This window comes from Lontra canadensis, unplaced genomic scaffold (assembly GCF_010015895.1).
Source record: "Lontra canadensis isolate GAN:19392208 unplaced genomic scaffold, GSC_riverotter_1.0 scaffold11, whole genome shotgun sequence".
In the NCBI taxonomy this organism is placed as follows: Eukaryota; Metazoa; Chordata; class Mammalia; order Carnivora; family Mustelidae; genus Lontra; species Lontra canadensis.
This window is the reverse complement of record NW_022631005.1, coordinates 10801606-10821567: the sequence shown is the minus strand read 5'-3', so window position 1 is coordinate 10821567 and position 19962 is coordinate 10801606. Positions and strand designations below refer to the sequence as shown.

The 19962-nt window shown below is 35.9% G+C and overlaps 1 protein-coding gene across 1 annotated transcript in view; it reads right to left on the bottom strand.

Moving 5' to 3' along the window:
* The window catches only part of ITGAV (integrin subunit alpha V), a 103884-nt gene that overhangs the window by 3850 nt on the left and 80072 nt on the right, over positions 1–19962 (bottom strand). The window contains exons 18-29 of the mRNA XM_032856087.1: positions 14405–14542; positions 12750–12817; positions 11951–12098; positions 11333–11425; positions 9521–9600; positions 8269–8349; positions 7673–7778; positions 6909–7067; positions 5782–5892; positions 963–1076; positions 754–861; positions 125–247 (exon numbers count right to left, since the gene is read on the bottom strand). Coding sequence (XP_032711978.1) covers positions 125–247; positions 754–861; positions 963–1076; positions 5782–5892; positions 6909–7067; positions 7673–7778; positions 8269–8349; positions 9521–9600; positions 11333–11425; positions 11951–12098; positions 12750–12817; positions 14405–14542 — 1329 coding nt within the window. The remainder of the gene's footprint in view (positions 1–124; positions 248–753; positions 862–962; positions 1077–5781; positions 5893–6908; positions 7068–7672; positions 7779–8268; positions 8350–9520; positions 9601–11332; positions 11426–11950; positions 12099–12749; positions 12818–14404; positions 14543–19962) is intronic.

Genomic DNA, 19962 nt, shown 5'->3' with positions numbered 1-19962 from the left:
ATCATGCATCATTAAAGTTCCCTTTCTTCCTTCCCTTCTTTTCTATTCTTCCTCCTTTCCCTCCCTCCCATACCCTTTTCTTCTGCTTCCTCTCCCTGCTGCTCTTCCCAAGTCTATTACTTACTCTGTACATTACAAATACCAAAACAGCCAGTAACAGCAATCCTGCCAGCACTGCTAAAATGATCACCCACACAGGCACAGGCATGGGTGCGGGCTGAATGCCCCAGGTGACATTAGTAGTAACCTGTTGGGGGGGAAAAGGTTTTGAGTTTTAAAAATAGTTCACTAAATCACTCAACAAATGTCTGAATGCCTATTACATTTTGTTTTAATGGTATTCACATATGCACATAAAATTCCCAACAGCAGGTTAACTTCAAGGTACCTCTGAAGTGACTTTTAAATAATTTTAAATAATTGAATATCCAGCTTTGATGTATTGGTTCCATTTTTAATCCTCAAATTATAGATCTTTAAAATCTTTCACCTTCACCTTTTATAGTTAATTTCCAACTTTCTAACTTCATGGGGAAAAATTCCCCATGAAATCTCTTACATAGGGATGCTAAAGTAAAAAAATCTACCTTTAATAATTCTGGGGTGAGGGAGTTAAATAATATTTAACTAGGTTACAAGCCTACCAGGTAACTTTTACAATAGTTAGGGTGTCATTATTTAAAATAAAATAAAATAAAAATCTATGGCATTGAACGAGTACATTTATTCCATTTCCCCAAATCAATGACTTACTAATGTGGAGTTGAAGATATCCTCAATTGGAAGGTTCTTATAAGGAAATTCAATGACGTTAAAAGAAGCAGATGACTTCAGAGAGTATGAATGATTCTGGTTTTCTTTCTGTATGGAAATGATAATGAAATGATTTCCAAGATGTGAGGCCTTTTTCATGTCTTGGAGAAAATGGATAGACTGCTGAATGCTGTTATCTGTCTACTTACATTCATAAAGGTCTCAGTCCACAGCAGGGACTTTACATACAGGATGGCACTCTTTCCTCTGTCTAGTCGTCCAACCTGGCAGACAATCTTCAGGCACTCAGCAACTCCACAACCCTGCCAAAACGAATTCTTCACTTACAAGAAAAGTAATGTTGTTTTATGTGAGGAATAAAGAGATGATCCAGATTCTTTTGCCTTATAAGAATAATATTTAAAATGATAGGCTAATAGTGGAGTCTATGAATGCTTTTTGTTAAAAGGGGTCAGTTTTAGGGGCGCCTGGGTGGCTTAGTTGGTTAGGTGTCTGACTCAGTCTCAGCTCAGGTCTTCATCTCAGGGTTGTGAGGTCAAGCCCATGTTGGGCTCCAAACTGGGCATGGAGCCTACTTAAAAAAAATAATAAAATAAAAATAAAAGGGTTGGTTTTAATGTGATTTGTTATATAAAGATAAGATCTATAATATTGAAAGATGTATTTTTATGGCCAGAAGTCAACATTCTTCTAGAAATTAATATTCTTAGGTAAACCCAGAGCATGATGATTATATTAAGACATAAAAATCCGATCTTCTATGCCTATGGAAAAGAAAAGAACCAGAATGAATCTTAACAGCTATGCCATGTCAGAGCCGTAGAAATCAAGTGGCATGCTGATGGTCTTTGCTAGATTCAGTGTTTTTATCAATAACTGGAAGGCAGGCAGTCAAAGATAGGAAATAATGACCACCTTGCATGTGCTGGTCAAACTGCATTAGGCCTGTCACATGCATAGTTACACAACAGTGTTATCCAGTAAGTAGTACCACTAGTCGATGACAAGGAATAACCAAATTTCCATGACCCAGGGAAGGGCATTTGTGAGAAGATGGTAACTAACACCACACTTAATGGCGAAAGAAAAATGCTTTCCCCCTAAGATCAGAAACAAGACAACAGTGCCCACTCATGACACTTTTATTCAAATTGTCCAGAAGGCCCTAGCCAGTACAATTAAGCAAGAAAAAAATTAAATTAAATAAAAGGTACCCAAATTGGAAAGGAAGAAGCAAAGCTATCTGTTCACAGATGACAAGATCTTATATACAAAAACACTAAAGATCCACAGTAAAACTATTAGAGCTAATAAACAAGTACAGAAAAGGTACAGAATGCAAGAGTGATATATAAATAACTTGTATTCCTATATACCAATAATGAAAATTCTGAAGATGAAATTAAGAAAACAGTTCTATTTAAAAAAGAGCATCCCAAAAGAATAAAATACATAGAAGTATTTTAACCAAGAAAGTGCAAGACTTGCATACACTTACTAGTACAAAATATTTTTTTAAAGAAATTAAAGAAGACCTAAATAAATGGAAAGATACCTCATGTTCAAGAACTGTTAGACTTACCATTATTAAGATGAAAACACTCCTAAATTGTTACAGATCCAACAAAACTGCTACCAAAATTCCAACTACCTTTTCTGTAGAAATGATCGAGCTGATCCTAAAATTCATATGGAATTGCAAAGAACCCCACATAGCTAAAACAATCTTGAAAAAGAAGAAAATGTTCAAGGACTCACACTTCTCAATTTCAAAACTAACTACAGAGCTATGATAATCAAAACAATTTGGTACTTGCATAAAGATACATGTATAGATCAAAATAAGACTCAGAAGTATAAAATTTAGAAAACCAAAAAACTTAGGTGTAAATGTTCAGGATCTTAGGTTAGGCAATGGTTTCTTAACTGGGACAGCAAAAGCAGAAGCAACAAAAGAAGAAAAAAGTTTGACAAATCTGAACATCTTCAAATTAGAAAACTTTTTGCATCAAAGGGATACTATCAAGAAAGTGACAAGACAACTTACAAAATGAGAGAAAATACATACAATAATAGTTCTGAAAAGAGAAGTATCTAGAATATATAAAGAACTTTTTATGACTTAACAACAAAGGCAAACAACCCGATTTAAAAATGGGCAAAATGGGGTGCCTGGGTGGTCAGCTGGATAAGTAACTTACTCTTTGTTTCAGCTCAGGTCATGATCTCAGGGTCATGGCATGGAGCCCTGTGTTGGGCTCCACACTCAGTGTTGAGTCAGTCTGCTTGGGATACCTTTTCCCCTCTCCCACTGCTCCTCCCCCTCTTCTCTAAAATAAATAAATTTACATAAACAAACAAACAGAAATGGGCAGATGATTTGAAAAGACATTTCTTAAAAGAAGACTTACAACTCAAAAGATGCTACACATCGTTAGTCATTAAGGAAATACAAATAAAGTCATAATGAGACACCACTTCACACTGACAAGGATGACCATGAAACAAAATAAAAAACAATTTTTTTTAAGGTAAGAGTAAGTGATAGCAAATGTGGAAAAATGGAATTGCTGGTTGAGAATAAAAATGGTGCAACCACTTTGGAAAAGTTTGTTGTTTCTCAAAAGTTAAACAGAGTTCCCATGTGACCCACCAAATGCACTCCTAGGTTTATTTCCAAGAGAACTGAAAACATATCCACACAAAAACATGTACATTAATGCTCATAATGGCACTATTGAAAGTAAATAAAAAGTAAAAAGAAACAATCTTAATGTTCGTCAACCAATGAACAGACAAAATGTCATATATCCACAGAATGGAGTATTATTCAGCCATAAAAAATGACTGAAGTACTACTATATGCTATAACATGGTGAACCTTAAAAACATTACACTGAGTCAAAGAAGACAAACACGTAAGATCATGTATCATATGATTTCACGTATATGAAATGTCCAGTACAGACAAATCCCTAGAGACAGAAAGCAGACTGGTGGTTGCCGGCACTGGTAACAGTTCCGGAAGAATGGATAATGGCTATGTAATGGGTACAGTATTTCTCTTTGAAGCAATGAAATGTTCTGGAATTAGATAATGGTGCTGGTTGCAAAATGTCATGAATATACTAAAAATCACTCAATTGCATACTGTAAATTGGTCAAAATGGTGAATTTTATATCATGTAAGTTTTATCTCAATTTTTTAAAAACGTAGTTCTATAGGAGGATAACATACAGAATGAAAAGTGGGGTAGGAGTTAAAAGCAATTTCTATTTCACATGGGTTGGTGAGGGAAGTCCTGTCATAATCTGCCATTTAAGGACACTGGAAGGAGATGGGAAAATAAGCTGTGGGTTTATCTGGACAAAGAGCATTCCCCCTAACGAGCATTCCAGGCAGATGGGAGAAATAGTTTCAAAGCCTGGATGCAGAAACATGTTTGGGTATGTCTATTTAATGAAAAACTAATGTGGCCAAAATATGAGGAGCAGAGTAAGGAGAGAAAACGCAGCCAGCACGTTCTAAGGGCCTAGATCTTGTTGGGCTTAAAGGCTTTACATGCTCTGGCTTCCTCTCTGACTTATATGGGAAGGCACTGGATTGACATGACCTCTTCACCATTTAAAAAAATCACTATGGTTCCTATTTGGCAAATAAACTGTAATGGGGGAAAAAGACAAATATGGAGTCCAACTAGAAGTCTGGCAATAATCCAAGTGAGAGAGGACGGTAGACTGGGTAAGGCTGTAACAGTGATATAGCTGCTGAGAAGGGGCCAGATTCAGGGTAATCTGAAAGTAGGTACTGATAGCATTTGCTAATATACAGGATGTGAGATTCGAAAGAAAAACAGGAGTCAATCACAATTCCCAGGTTCTGGACAATGAATTACTAAGATGTGGAACACTGTAGAAAGAGCAGAGTCGGGAAAACTCAGGGGTACATTCTTGGGATTAAATTTAAGATTACTAATAAATATTTAAGAGGAGTTCCAGTAGGCAGTTGGATAATGGAGTCTGGAGTTCAATGCCTGGGATCGGATTAGGAATATAAATTGAAGTCATCCACACAGAGACAGTACTTACAGCCACGAGAGTGAGTAACATCCTCTAGTAGAGCACTGTCTGATCAGAGCTTCCTACAATCATGGAAATCATCAGTATGGAGATTTCTCTGCCTCCCAAAGCAAGAGCCACATGTGGCTACCTCAAATGTCCCTGGTGTCTATAGTATTGGAAGGCAGAGATCTAATGAATGAATGTACATGAAGTAGGTAAGAAATCTGAGATGTGAGCCCTGGAACACTATAGAATTAAAGGTCTGGAAGTGAAGAATAAGAAGTAGCTAGTTGTGACAGGCGAAGAGCTAAGAGAGCCGTATCTCGGAAGTGAATGAGGAGTGATGGCACAAGAGAGGAAGTGACGAACAGGTCCAAAAGTCACTGAGAGTTGAGGCAGATGAAAACTAAGAAGACCTATGGAATGTGGTGACGTGAATGTAATTGGTGTTTGCTAAAGAATATAAACACTATACTGGATTCCCCACTAGCTGATGGTTTGCAGATCTGTTAAATTTCAAAAACGTAACTGATAAGCCATATTATAACACTGTATTCCTTACACAGACTGACTCAACAAAAGTTGATCATAATGCTAATTATTCTTGTAATTCATTTTTGTTGAGGCCTCCTGGGTTTTTCTCCCAATACTGCACTAAAGCCTCCAAGATTAGGATGAGGTCAGGAAAGAGATCAGTTGGAGTACAGCTAGAAAAATAAATTGGAATATAAAATACTTTATTACCATCTATAAAGATAGATCATTTGAAGAAAATCTGGCATTAATTTGACTAGGAACAAGGAAAATAAGAGGAATGAATAGTATAAAAATATATGTGGTTCTTCCAAGCACAGCTGTTGTTATTTTTGAAGCATTCTTTGGCATCGGTTCTATAATCACATATTTTTAAATGTTTAAAGTGCTTGTTGTTGAAGTGGCGCTTACCAAAGTGTGAACATCTCCTTCACTGAGGGTGAGATCCCGCTTGGTGATGAGATGGTTCCGGTCGCCTTGCCCAGGAACTGTGTCATTCTTTTCGGCTTGTGAATTTGAGATCTAGGATTACAGAGAAACTGGTGATATATAACAGTGGAAAACATTTTTGTATTAATGTTTTGGCATAAACCGTTATATGTGATTAAAACACGGTGGCTGAAAACGTGTTAGGACAAATTTACCACTTAGTATATGGTAGAAAATAAGCAGAGAGAGTCCTTAATATATGGAAAGTTACCTCTGCCTACCTATGATTTTCTTCTTCCCTTGCACAGCTAGGGGAGACACGGATAAAACACAAGGGAACAGCCTGAAATTTCATGGTGCATAATTGTGATAAATGTCAATCATGAATATATATAATTTCAAAAGAGCCTTTTGTTCTGTTTTCTTAACTTTCCTTAGTCCAAATTGGGCAATAGCTTCTTATCCAAATACATGTGCTAGGATGGAGAGGACTACGTGCAAAAGTACAGAATTCCACTAAATGACATTTTTCTAAGTCACGGAAGTCAAAAGAGCCGGGTTAAGTAAAATGTTAGATCTTTTTCCACAGACAAACATTTGAACAACAAAACACCCCTGTCGCAATATCATATGTGGATAAACCACAATGCAATGGAACCAAAGTCGAACTGGGTCTCTTATTTATTTATTAAATAAATAAATGATTCAATAGGATTTCTCAGAGAAAGGAATTAATCCTTGCTTGTTATACAAATAAACAATTTAATCCTTAGTGTACTGGTTATGAAGTAAAATATTTTTGTAGAATGGGTTTGTGTTATTAAAATAATTGTTTTATTTTGGGCACCTGGGTGGCTCAGTCGGTTAAGTGTCTACCCTCCGCTCTAGCCATGATCCCAGGGGTCCTGGGATCGAAGTCCTGCATCAGGATCCCTGCTTTGCAGGGAGACTGCTTCTCCCTCTACCCCTCTCCCTTGCTCATCTCTCTCTCATTCTCGAATAAATAAATAAAATAAATAAATGTTTTATTTCATACATTTCTCTCATAGATCTAGAAAGAAAAAGCATTAAATATCATCATAATAAAAAGTTGCTATTAAACACATTACCTTAATTCTCAAAGGGTTGATCTCCATATCTGAAGTGCAGTTCATTGGCCCGTCAATTTCATATTGAAGGATGTATAACAAAGTATTATTGTTATATTTGTAAGGCCACTGAAGATTTAGCATTGCCTTGCTGAATGAACTCGGACCATTGTTTCTCAACTAATGGGGAAAAGAAAATGTAAATACTTTGAGCAAAAATCTATTCCTTAATCCTCCCCCTACACCAATTTTAGCTGAATTACAGCAGAGGTTCCATAGTTACTCTGACATTACAACATGATCATTACTGGCCAAAGGAGATCAAACTCAGCACTTGTCTCTACTATAGGGTGGTATATGTCAGGATAAAAATATATAACAAGAGGAAAATAGGAGAAAGTTTTCAAATGAAAGATGGCATAGAAAATTTTCTTTCTGTAGGAAGAAAGTTCTGATGATCTGCTACAGGCACTTTCAATTTTTAGTTAGAACTGCAAAACATCCATATGAAAATACTCAACGATGACCTATTGCTTTTATTCAAGTAGAAGTAACTGGTTTTAGATAACAATTTGTATAAACTGCATTCTTTAACCACTTGAAGCTACTTGTCTTTAAAAAAGGAACTTCTGAATAGGGAAACAATTCAAAGAAAGTTCTGATACATCCTTAAACAATGCAGTTTACATAATCATTAAGCAGATTTGGTTTTTTATAAGTAGCCTATCTGTTCTTCTCTTTAAAGGCTCTCTACCACATATCAGTTAAAGCTAACAACGGCAAACCTCATAGATGTGCTGAACAACCGGCCCAACATCTTCTTCAGTCTCAGGGTTCTCCTTATGCTCCCAGTTTGGAATTGGAAGAAAGATATGATCAGGACTTGAAACTCTAAACAATGACCAAAGAAAACCTACCATGAATACCAAACTGATATGGTCAGTTCATTTTCAAAAGTACCCTGTATCCAAATGAATCAAATCATTACCAATTAAAAATATACATATTTAAAAGAAAAAAAGCTGTATGTATACGTGAACATCCACACATACCTACACACAAACTACTCATTACTGAATCTAATGTAATAGGTGAATTGGCAAATGAAGTCGCATAAAAGTTCAACACACTTATTTTGTGCCTGTTGTTGCCACATCCGGTTTATTTCCAGAGGTTACCAAATAAATATTTGGGGCTTTGGAATACACCTAGGACCTTATTTCTACAGAAGCTATAGCGCTAGTAAAACTACCATGAAACTTGGAGGGATACTTCCCGCAAGAAGCTACTGAGCCTCATAGTTGCTTTTAGAAAGTAATTGCATTTTAAAGCAGTTTAAATCTCACAAGAATGAGACACTCAACTCAGTCATCATACTGACCCTCTTATCTCAACAGCAGCTAAGACAGCGAGGTCAGCTCTGTAAGAAACAACTGGGCTTACTTTGTCAAAGAGATTGGAGCTGAAAAAGAAAAAAATACACGTTTAGGCCTGAACTAAGCATGATCATCATCAAAGACATACAGAGGGAAATGCAGTGAAACGAAAAATGAACAAATTAAAAGCAACAAAGAAAGGAAAAAACGACTAAAATGATTTTCATTGGCATTTAATTCCAAAATGACCAAATTTTACTTCTTTTACTTTTGTTTTACAAGCTCAAATCTCAAATTATTCTTAGGATAGAAATACTGATTTTAAAAATGGCATAATAAAAAATGAAAAACATATTTTCTACAAAGATGTTCATCACAGTTTGAAAAAAAAAGTTAAAGGCAGGGGTGCCTGGGTGGCTTAAGTGTCCAACTCTCAATTTCGGCTCAGGTCATGAGATGGAGCCCATGTTTGGCTCCATGCTCAGCACAGAGTCTGCTTGAGATTCTTCTTTTTTTTTTTTTTAAAGATTTTATTTATTTATTTGACAGACAGAGATCACAAGTAAGCAGAAAGGCAGGCAGAGAGAGAGGAAGGGAAGCAGGCTCCCTGCTGAGCAAAGCCTGATATGGGACTCGATTCCAGGACCCTGGGATCCTGACCTGAGCCAAAGGCAGAGGCTTTAACTCACTGAGCTACCCAGGTGCCCCCTGCTTGAGATTCTTTCTCTCCCTTTGCCCTTCTGCCCGCTTGCTTGGTCTCTCTCTCTCAAAATCAATAAAATCTTAAAAAAAAAAAACTGGAGGCAACTTAAATGTCCACCAATAAGGAAAATGGTTAAACATATAGAGACGTGTTCAAGTAAAATAAGAATCTTATTCTGTAAAAGAAACTGATATAATATGATATATAACAAAATGTTCACAGGGGTATCTATGAGTAATTATTGTTTTCTTCTATTTGTTTCTAGATTTTCCATATTTTTAGTATTTACGACATTAATATATTTATACAAAACAATGAATACTATTTTATTTTTAAAAATGATAATCAACCTTGAAAAGTGAACACTGAAAACATTATAAGTGAAATTTTTAAAATAAAATTAAAAAAAATAATAATAATAATAAAAATGATATAGTCAAGTACTGAAATTTCAGCCTACTCTATTCTGTAATGTTCAGAATATATTACATAATATGTTTATGACAAGTAACATTTCCTCAGTAGTTATTACAAACTGAAAAAAGTTTCCATACCTTTGGATCTGTAAATCGAATTTCACAGAAGTATCCATCTCTGATTGCTGGTGCACACTGAAACGAAGACCAGCTAGGAGCTGAAGAGGGAGGAAGAGATAGCACTGTATTAATTAAAACAATGTCTAATCAGTGAAATTTAAATTCCAATGTCCAAATATAAAGAGTTGTTCCAAAATAGGGTTTTTCTGAGCTTATAATAAAACTGAAAACACTCTAACAGAGATACTTAAATCTGATCATCTATTGAATCTCTTTTATTTAAGATACATGGGCCAATCATAAAGGAACCTACTTAACAATTATTAACATAATTTTATGTACTCATAATAATACCTAATATTAACTTTATAAACAATGCAAAAGTGAGTATCTCTTGATTCAGTGACAGTACAGCAATTCTGCACACTGATTTGGTGACAGGAAATTAACAACTGAACTTGTGTTAATGGAGCAGAAAGGAAGAATGAACAGATTTAAAAAGTGAGAGAACCTCGCTTACACAAGGCTTGAGAGGTAGGGTTAGAGCCAGAACTTCTCTATGCCTATCACAACTCCACTAACAATAATCATCCTAATTCCTGCAGGGGAACATTGTTCTTAAAGAAAATAACTGGGACGCCTGAGTGGCTCAGTTGTTAAGAGTCTGCCTTCCGCTCAAGTCATGATCCCAGGGTCCTGGGATCGAGCCCCATGTCAGGCTCCCTGCTCAGCAGGAAGCCTGCTTCTCCCTCTCCCACTCCCTTTGCTTGTATTCCCTCTCTCACTGTCTCTGTCAAATAAATAAATAAATAAAATCTTTTTTTTAAAAAAGAACTGAGCTAACAGGGTTAAGAGAAAGCAGGCTTCTTGGGGATTATTTATGATACACAAAAATGGAACTTCTGTGGGGACTTCATCAAACCACCTCTCACTTTATAAAGCCTGGAGCGGGCCACTTGAAATATCTTGAAATTATCTACACTGGATGCAGGGCTCCATCTCTTGACCCTGAAATCATGACCTGAACTGAAACCAATAGTCAAACACTTAACTGACTGAGCCACCTAGGCACTACCACAAGGTTGATTATTTATATTCACTATGCTGTGCATTATACCTCTAAGGCTTATTTACTATTAGCTGCCAAGTCTGTACCTTTAAATAATAATCTAACAGGAAAGATAAACAGATCTTCAGATTACCAAAGTCTTTGTACTATAATTAAATTTTATAGAAAAAGTAGCAAGAAAAAAAGTAAGATGAAATACACTACCATTTTTCCTTGATACTAAGAGTTCTTCAGCTATATGTTTGTTCACTTTTTAGAGCATTTCAGAAGCAGACCCATTGACTGCATTTTCTCAAACTCTTGTCTTCCCTTCTCCACCTCAAGGGGAGCCTGATCCAACTAAGATGCTCTTTGATTCTATTTGGGACGATGATAAAGTTTCAAATTCATGAGATAATTCTATCACACTTAATGAGAGTCTTGGTATCTGTCAGATTGGCTTTAAGGATTCATTCATTAAATCATTTGGTAAAAATATCAGAGTTATAATTTTAGTCCTTAGTTTTAACCCATGTTCTCAATCCATTTAGTAAAATGAAGGCAGTGTAAACACTGCTTATTGAATACAGTGTAATAGTGCAATCCATTATTATATTTTCTCAGTTATAATCAAACTCTGATAATGGTTGCATTCTAAATTGAAACCAATTTACAGAGACATTCTGAAATATTTATAAAAAAAAATTTCTGTGGAAAAACCCACAGAAAAATATGCTTTTTTCTTTAAAAGAAAAAAAATCCATTTAGTTAAAATATCTTACTTGAGTTCCAGCCTTCATTGGGTTTCCAAGATCACATACCACCTGCCGGGTTTGGTTTTCTGTCTTAAATGCACAGGAAAGTCTTGCTAAGGCCTTTGACAGCCAAAAATAAAGGGGGGGAGATTGAAAGGAAAATAAATTAATGACCCCCAAAAAACACACTATAAAATTCCTAGACAACATCATGCAGTTGCATAGTTAAGTTTCTGATTTTAAAAATATATTCATCCATTTGAGCAAATGGGGAGTGGGTATGGGATAAGCCAGAATTGTGTACAACTGCCACATATGAATGTAAAGGTATTTCTAAAAGATCCCTAGAGGATTTAGACACATAACCTTATTACCCCTAACAAATTATTTGATGGACAGGCTAGGACACTTTATCTATCTGACCTTGTTTCAGGCACTTAGCTAGCAATTCTAAAAACATCCCAACAATGCATTATGCAAAGTATTAGGCTTGAAAGGAATTATATAAGACAGGCACTCTACTGCCTAGCAAGTTAGCCTTAAGTAGAATGGCTAAGCTTGTATTACACTAAATAGGGGAGTAACTCATTAATATTAATGAGATCTATGAGTGCGTTTTAATTTTTAAAGAGGCAGTGTGCTTACTTCACTATTGCGGACAACCCCGATGAAATCAGCCTGCGGGGGGATGGAAACGATGAGCTCAGCTTCATAGGCACCTTCTCCTTGATTCTGAGCCTTAACAATTAATGTCAGAGGATTGTCGTCCCCAATATAAATCTTCTTTTGATCACTACAAGTTAATACAAATCTAGACAATGAAAAAAAAACTGCACGGGGAGAGCATAGTTGTTCAAAGAAACAAAAGAAATATATAGCACTGACATGTTCAACAGTGTCTCAAGATATTTTAAGCCTATTTCACGGCTCAACAGAAAACTGGAAATAGCACACTGGATGCAAATCCAATGCTTCTTTCAGGAAAAAAAGAATTAATGCCACTAATATATCACTACCAGTCATATCTATTGAAGTAATTTTGTATCTCTTTGTAGGTACTTATTAATTCCCTGAATTTTTTTCTAAAAGCTGAATTAATCACTGTCACGATTCTCAAAATATTCTTTAAAATTTATATACCATAAAATACTAAACAGATTCCTGTAGTTAACAGGGTATCTACAATGAAATATATCTTTAAGAGATATTACTTTGTAACACTGCTCATCCTGCATGGAAATAGATTTGTCAACCTAGGCAAGTAGCGAAAACAGTGCTTATTTTTTCAAAGTTCAATACTGATAGTTTTACTACTACAGAAAATCATGAATTATCCTCCTTTATAACTAGCTCACATTAAAATATACTATTGCTTTGAACAGAAAAGTGTGTTCTTCCATTTAAATTTCTTGTTATACTGTTTAATGTTTGGAGCAAAACTTACCTATCTACAGAAACTTCCAATTTGGGTTTGCAGACATTGTCTTCACCACAGTCAAGCAGAATATGGGCCTAGAAAAAAGCATTTTATTGTTTCTGCATGAAAAAATACCAAGGTAGGACACATATGCAGTGTAAATCAATATAAATCAATGTATATGTAGGTATATGTGAATATACATAAACACACATATATTTATATACACTCATCAACCTGTTTGCATACCTGAATGTAAAAAATATCATGGCTGCTTTTTTAAAAAGATGTATTTATTTTAGGGACAGAGAGAGAGACAAAGAATCCTCAAGCAGACTTCCCACTGAGCGCAGAGCCCAATACAGAGCTTGATCCCAGGACCCTGAGATCATGACTTGAGCTGAAATCAAGAGTCGGATGCTCAAACGACAGCTGCCCAGGAGCCCCATGGCTGCTTATTTTTAAATAGGTCAGTGTAGCTAGTCAAGAATGAAAAAAAAGAAAAACACTCACAGTATATAATACAATTAGCTGGAACATTTTAGTTCTATCTCAAATTAAGTTGTTATGATTCTGGAATGAAGTGTTATACCGAAGAGAAAGTACAGTCAAGAAATGAAGATTTGAAAAAAAAAAAGAAGAAAAGAAATGAGGATTCAGCATGAACCTGCTGCTGCTAGCTAAGTTGCATGATCTTGGGAAAAACAAATTTCCCTTTCAGAATTTCTTGTTGCAGACTATGCCTCTGTCAACATCATGGAAATATGGCTGCAGAGTGTAAAAGAATCAGGAGCTATGGGCACATGGAAGCAATTCTGATGGGCACACCAAAAGGAACGGAAACTGCACAAAATGAGTCCAGCATATTCATGGCCATTTGGAAGGAGATGAAGGAAAAGGGACTAGAAGCACTGAAATTAACCAATCCAGGACGGATGAAATAAACAAAAAAACCTGAATTTTCTCCATTTAGATCTGGAGGCTAGAGCAGTATGGAAAATCCAAAAGAAAGAAATAGTGGGAAGTAGCAGAAGAGGTTGGGCAGAATATGAAAAGAAGGAATCTAAAAATTTTTAAAAGAAGAAAGAAGAAAAAGAAAAAGCCATTCCTCATCTATTGTTAATATTCAAAAAGCTTCAAGCCCAGGGACAGACAAAAAGAAGAGAGAAAATGATTTAAAGGGGGAAAATAATGAAAGGATTCCTCTTCTAAGTCACAAGGGATATGCAGAAGAGAATAAAATTGCATGACACAGATCTTAACTGTTAATTTAACTGGAATGAAACAATATACATGAATTAATTAAATGACAGAGATGTAAGAGGTTGCATATGTGTACACATATACTATTTTTTACAATTAAAATGTAAAGCTAAGAAAACATAGATATAAAATTTATCAAAAACAGTAAAATAGTATGTAAACAGACTGGTACTTTGTTTTCCTTGAACTATTTTACTATTTAATGTGTATGAAACATGACCCTGCTTTCTCCACATATAACTAAATTCTGAGTGGCTTCAAATATATCTGACCCGAAAATTCAGATTCTTTCCTCTGACTTCTTTGACTAGAAACCCAACATTTTAAAAGCAATCCCATATGATATTTAAAAAGATGAAGTGTAAGACTTTAAAAAAATTAAAGTATAAAATTAGCGACAAGTAGAGATAGTACAGTACCTGTCGACTAACGTTGGCGGGAGTGAACTGGTTAAGAATGGGTTGCAAGCCTGTCGCATCAGCAGCTGTTCTGTAATCCAACCGGTACTCCATAAAAACAGTAATTGGAGTGAGTTTGTCTCTAAATTCAGATTCATCCTAGAAACAGAAAAGCTCCTAATTAATGATAATACCAATCTATGACATCAAACAATCTAGAGAAATTTCTAAGTGTAAACACAAAGCCAGCCATATTCAACCCTGATCCAATTCTACCAGAATTCTGAAAAACTACACTTATGTAAGAATAAGAGTATCCAAAAAGATTTATTATTCAGTGAGAACCCTTAGTTTTTGTTTACAATAGAATACTTGATTCATACAAAAATATTTAAGGCATGTTAAAAAAACAGGTGCTCCACAACGAAAATAACTAGAATATTACCAATAATGTTTAAGGTACCCAGGAGTTCCCTTATCGTTTCTTTTCAGAAGTTACCACCATCCTACATTTTAAGTACATCATTTTCCTGTTTTCAGTATTTCACTATATTGTATATTTGTCCTTAAAAATTATATTTTTCAGTTTGCTTTTCCTTTTTTCCAGGATATTTCAAACAGAGGTCATATGTATTCTTTTGTGATTTGCTTTCTCTTCAAGACCCTTGTTAAGATTCATCCAGGCTGTTGGAAATAGCTGAAGTTAGTTTTCACTATTGAGTAGTATCTCATCAACTATTAAACCCATAATATAATTACTCATTCTCCTGTCACAGGTTATTTGAATTGTTTTGTGCTTTTTGTTTTTGCTATTACAAAAACAAAAACAAAAAAAACAATTCTACATAGTGGCAAGTAGATTTTTGAGCTCTAGAAAATCATACCATATTATTTTCCTAAGTCTTTACAACTTACACTGCCATCAGCAGTGTGTAAGAATTCCATTAATTCACATCATGACCAACAAACAAGTACTGGCAGACTTTGTTTGAACGTAAGATGATGGTATTTGTTCATATAATTTTTTTTTGTTTTACATTTTTAAAATTTAAATTAATTAACAAAGAGTACATTATTAGTCTCAAAGGTAGAGTTAGGTGATTCATCAGTCTTCTATAATACCCAGTGCCCATTACTTCACATCCCCTTCTTAATGTCTACCACCCAGTTACCCTCCCCCATCAGAAAACCTATGATTAAAGCTCTCTTATGGTTTGTCTCCCTCTCTGATTTCATCTTATTTTTCCCTCCCTTCTCCTATGATCCTGTGGTTTTGTTTCTTAAATTCTGCATATCAGTGAGATCATATGATAATTGTCTTTCTCCAACTGACTTATTTCACTTAGCATACCATTTAGATCCATCCATGTCATTGCAAATGGCAAGATTTCATTTTTTGATGCCTGAGTAGTATTCTGATGTATATATATACCACATCTTTATCCATGCATCTGTCGATTGGCACTGGGGCTCTTTCCACAGTTTAGCTATTGAGAACACTGCTGCTATAAAACACTGGAGTTCAGGTGCCCCTTCAGATCACTACATTTGGATCCTTGGGGTAGATACCTACTAGTGCTATTGCTGGGTCACAGGATAGCTCTATTTTCAATTTTTTAAGGAACCTCCATTCTGTTTTCCAGAGTGGCTGCACCAGCTTGCATTCCCACCAACAGTATAAGAGGGTTCCCTTTTCTCCACATCCTCACCAACATCTCTCATTTCCTGACTTGTTCATTTTAGCCATTCTGACCTGTGTGAGATGGTATCTAACTGTGGTTTTGATTTTTATTTCCCTGATGCCGAGTGACGTGGAGCACCTTTTCATGTGTCGGTTGGCCATATGGATGTCTTCTTTACAGAAGTGTCTGTTCATGTCTTCCGCCCATTTATTGATCAGACTATCTGTTCTTTGGGTGCTGAGTTTGACTAAGTTCTTTATAGATTCTGGACACTAGTCCTTTATCTGATAAGACATTTGCAAATATCTCTACCCATTCAGAGGGCTATCTTTTGGTTTTGTCAACTGTTCCCTTTACTGTGTGAAAGATTTTTATCTTAATGAAGTCCCAATAGTTGATTTTTGCCTTTGTTTCCCTTGCCTTTGGACTTACATCTAGCAAGAAATTGCTGGACCAAGGTCACAGAGGTTGCTGCCTGTGTTCTCCTCTAGGATTTTGATGGATTCCTGTCTCACATCGAGACTGTTCATCCATTTTGTCTATTTTTGTGTATGCTATAAGGAAATGGTCCAGTTTCATTCCTCTGGCATGTGGCTGTCCAATTTTCCCAACACCATTTGTTGAGGAGACTGTCTTTTTTCCACTGGATGTTCTTTCCTGCTTTGTCAAAGATCAGTTGACCACAGAGTTGAGGATCCTTTTCTGGGTTCTCTATTCTGTTCCACTGATCTAGGTGTCCATTTTTGTGCCAGTATCATACTGTCTTAATGATTATACCTTTGTAATAGAGCTTAACTCCAGGATTATGGTGCCACCAGCTTTGGTTTTCTTTTTTCAACAATTCCTTTGGCTATTCAGGGTCTTTTCTGGTTCCATACAAATTTTAGGATTATTTATTCCAGCTCTGTGAAAAAAGTTGATGGTATTTTGATAGCAATTTCATTGAATGTATAGATTGCTCTAGGTAGCAGAGACGTTTTAACAATATATGTTCTTCTACTCCATGAGCATTGAATGTTTTTCCATTTCTTTGTGTCTTCCTCAATTTCTCTCATGAGTGTTCTATATTCTTCTGAGTACAGATCCTTTGCCTCTTTGGGTAGGTTTATTTCCAGGTATCTTCAAGTTTCTGGTCCATCTGTAAATGGGATCGACTCCTTAAATTCTCTTTCTTCTAGCTCATTGTTAGTATATAGAAATGCAACCGATTTCTGTGCACTGATTTTATATCCTGCCATTTTGCTGAATTCCTGAACGAGTTCTAGCAATTTTGGGGTGGAGTCTTTTGAGTTTTCCACACAGAGTATCATGTCATCTGCGAAAACTGTGAGTTTGACTTCTTCTCTGCCAATCTGAAGGCCTTTTATGTCTTTTTATTGTCTGATTGTTGCGGCTAGGACTTCTAGTACTGTGTTGATCAACAGTGGTGAAAGTGGGCATCCCTGCCATGTTCCTGACCTTAGGGGAAAAGCTGTCAGTTTTTCTCCACTGAGAATGATATTCTCTGTGTGCATTTTGTATATGGCTTTTATGATATTGACATATGTTCCTTCTATCCCTACACTGTGAAGAGTTTTGATTAGGTGTATCTAGAAGATCCTTTCTTATATTTATGTGATGTATCACATTGACTGATTTGTGGATGCTAAGCCACCCTTGCAGCCCAGCAGTAAATCCCACTTGGTTGTGGTGAATAATCCTTTTAATGTACTGCTGGATCCTACTGGCTAGTATCTTGGTGAGAATTTTTCATCCATGTTCATCAGGGATATTGGTCTGTAATTCTCCTTTTTGCTGGGGTCTGGTTTAAGGATCAAGGTAATGCCGGCCTCACAGAGGCTGGAAGTTTTCCTTCCACTGCTATTTTCTGAAACAGCTTCAGAAGAATAGGTATTAATTCCTCTTTAAATGTTTGGTAGAATTCCCTTAGGAAGCCATCTGGTCCTGGACTCTTGTTAGAGGAGATTTTTGATTACTGCTTCAATTTCCTTCCTGACTGTGCATCTATTCAGGTTTTCTATTTCTTCCTGCTTCAGTTTTGGTAGTTTATTTATTTCTGGAAATGCATCCATGTCTTCCAGATTGCCTAATTTGTTGGCATATGGTTGCTCATGATATGTTCTTATAATTGTTTTATTTCTTTGGTGTTGGTTGTGATCTCTCCTCCTTCATTCATGATTTTATTTGGGTCCTTTATCTTTTCATTTTGGTAAGTCTGGCCAGGGGACTATCAATCTTACTTATTCTTTCAAAGAACCAGCTCCTAATTTTTTGATCTGTTCTACTACTCTTTGGTTTCTAATTTCTAATTCACTGATTTTTTTTTTCTCTAACCTTTATTAATTCTCTTCTTCTACTGGGTGTAGGCTTAATGTGCTGCTCTTTCTCCAGCTCCTTTAGGTGTAAGGTTAGGTTTTATATTTGAGACCTTTCTTATTTCTTGAGAAAGGCTTGTATTTCTATATACTTGCCTCTTAGGACTGCTTTTGTGGCATCCCAAAGATTTTGAACTGTTGTGTTTCATTTTGAACAGTTGTGTTTTCATTTGTTTCCATTTTTTTATAATCCCATAATTTTTAAAATTCTTCTTTAATTTCCTGGTTGACCCATTCATTTTTAATAGGATGCTCTTTAGCCTTATGTATTTGAGTTCTTTCCAAATTCCCTCTTGTGAATGAGTTCAAGTTTCAAAGCACTATGGTTTGAAAATATACAGGGAATGACCCCAATATTTTGGTACCAGTTGTGACCCATATTCTGCAGAATGTTCTACGTGTACTCAAGGAGAATTTGTATTCTATTGCTTTAGGATGGAATGCTCTGAATATATCTGTGAAGTCCACCTGGTCCAGTGTGCCATTCAAAGCCCCTGTTTCCTTATTGATTTTCTGCTTAGATGTTTTGTCCATTGCAGCGAGTGGGGTATTAACATCCCCTATTATTATTGTAATAGTATCAAAGTATTTCTTTAGTTTTGTTATTAATTGGTTTATATAATTGGCTGCTCCTATGTTAGGGGCATCAATATTTATAATTTTTAGATCTTCTTGTTGGACAGACCCTTTAATTATAATAGAATGGTTTTTCCTCATCTCTTATTACAATCTTGGTTTAAAATCTAATTTGTCTGATATAAGGATTGCTACCCTAGCTTTCTCTTGATGTCCATTAGCATGATAAATGTTCTCTACCCCCTCACTATCATTCTGGAGGTGCTTTGGGTCTAAAATGCATCTCCTGCAGACAGTATATGGATGGGTCTTGCTTATTTATCCAATCTGATACCCTGTGTCTTTTGACTGGGGCATTTAGCCCATCTACATTCAGAGTAACTACTGACAGATACAAATTTAGTGTCACTGTATTCCCTGTAAAGTCACTGTTTCTGTATATTGTCTCTGTTCCTTTTTGGTCTATGTTACTTTGGGTTCTCTCTTCACTTAGAGGATCCCCTTTAATATTTCTTGCAGGTGTGGTTTAGTGATCACAAATTCTTTTAACTGCTGTTTGTCCTGGAAGCTTTTTCTCTCTCCGATTTTGAATGACATCCTGGCTGGATAAAGTATTCTTGGCTGCATCTTTTTCTCATTTAGGACCTGAATATACCATGCCAGTCCTTTCTAGCCTGCCAGGTCTCTATGGATAGCTTGGCTGCCAATCTAATGTTTCTACCATTGTAGGTTAAGGTAAAGGTTGTCCTGAACTGCTTTCAGGATTTTTTCTCTTTGTCTCTGAGATTTGCAAGTTTCACTATTATATGTCAAGATGGTGATCTATTTTTATTGATTTTTGAGGGTGACTCTCTGTGTCTCCTGGACTTGAATGCCTGTTTCCTTCCCCAGATTAGACAGGTTCTCAGCTAGAATTTGCTCCCAAATACCTTCTGCCCCTCTCTAT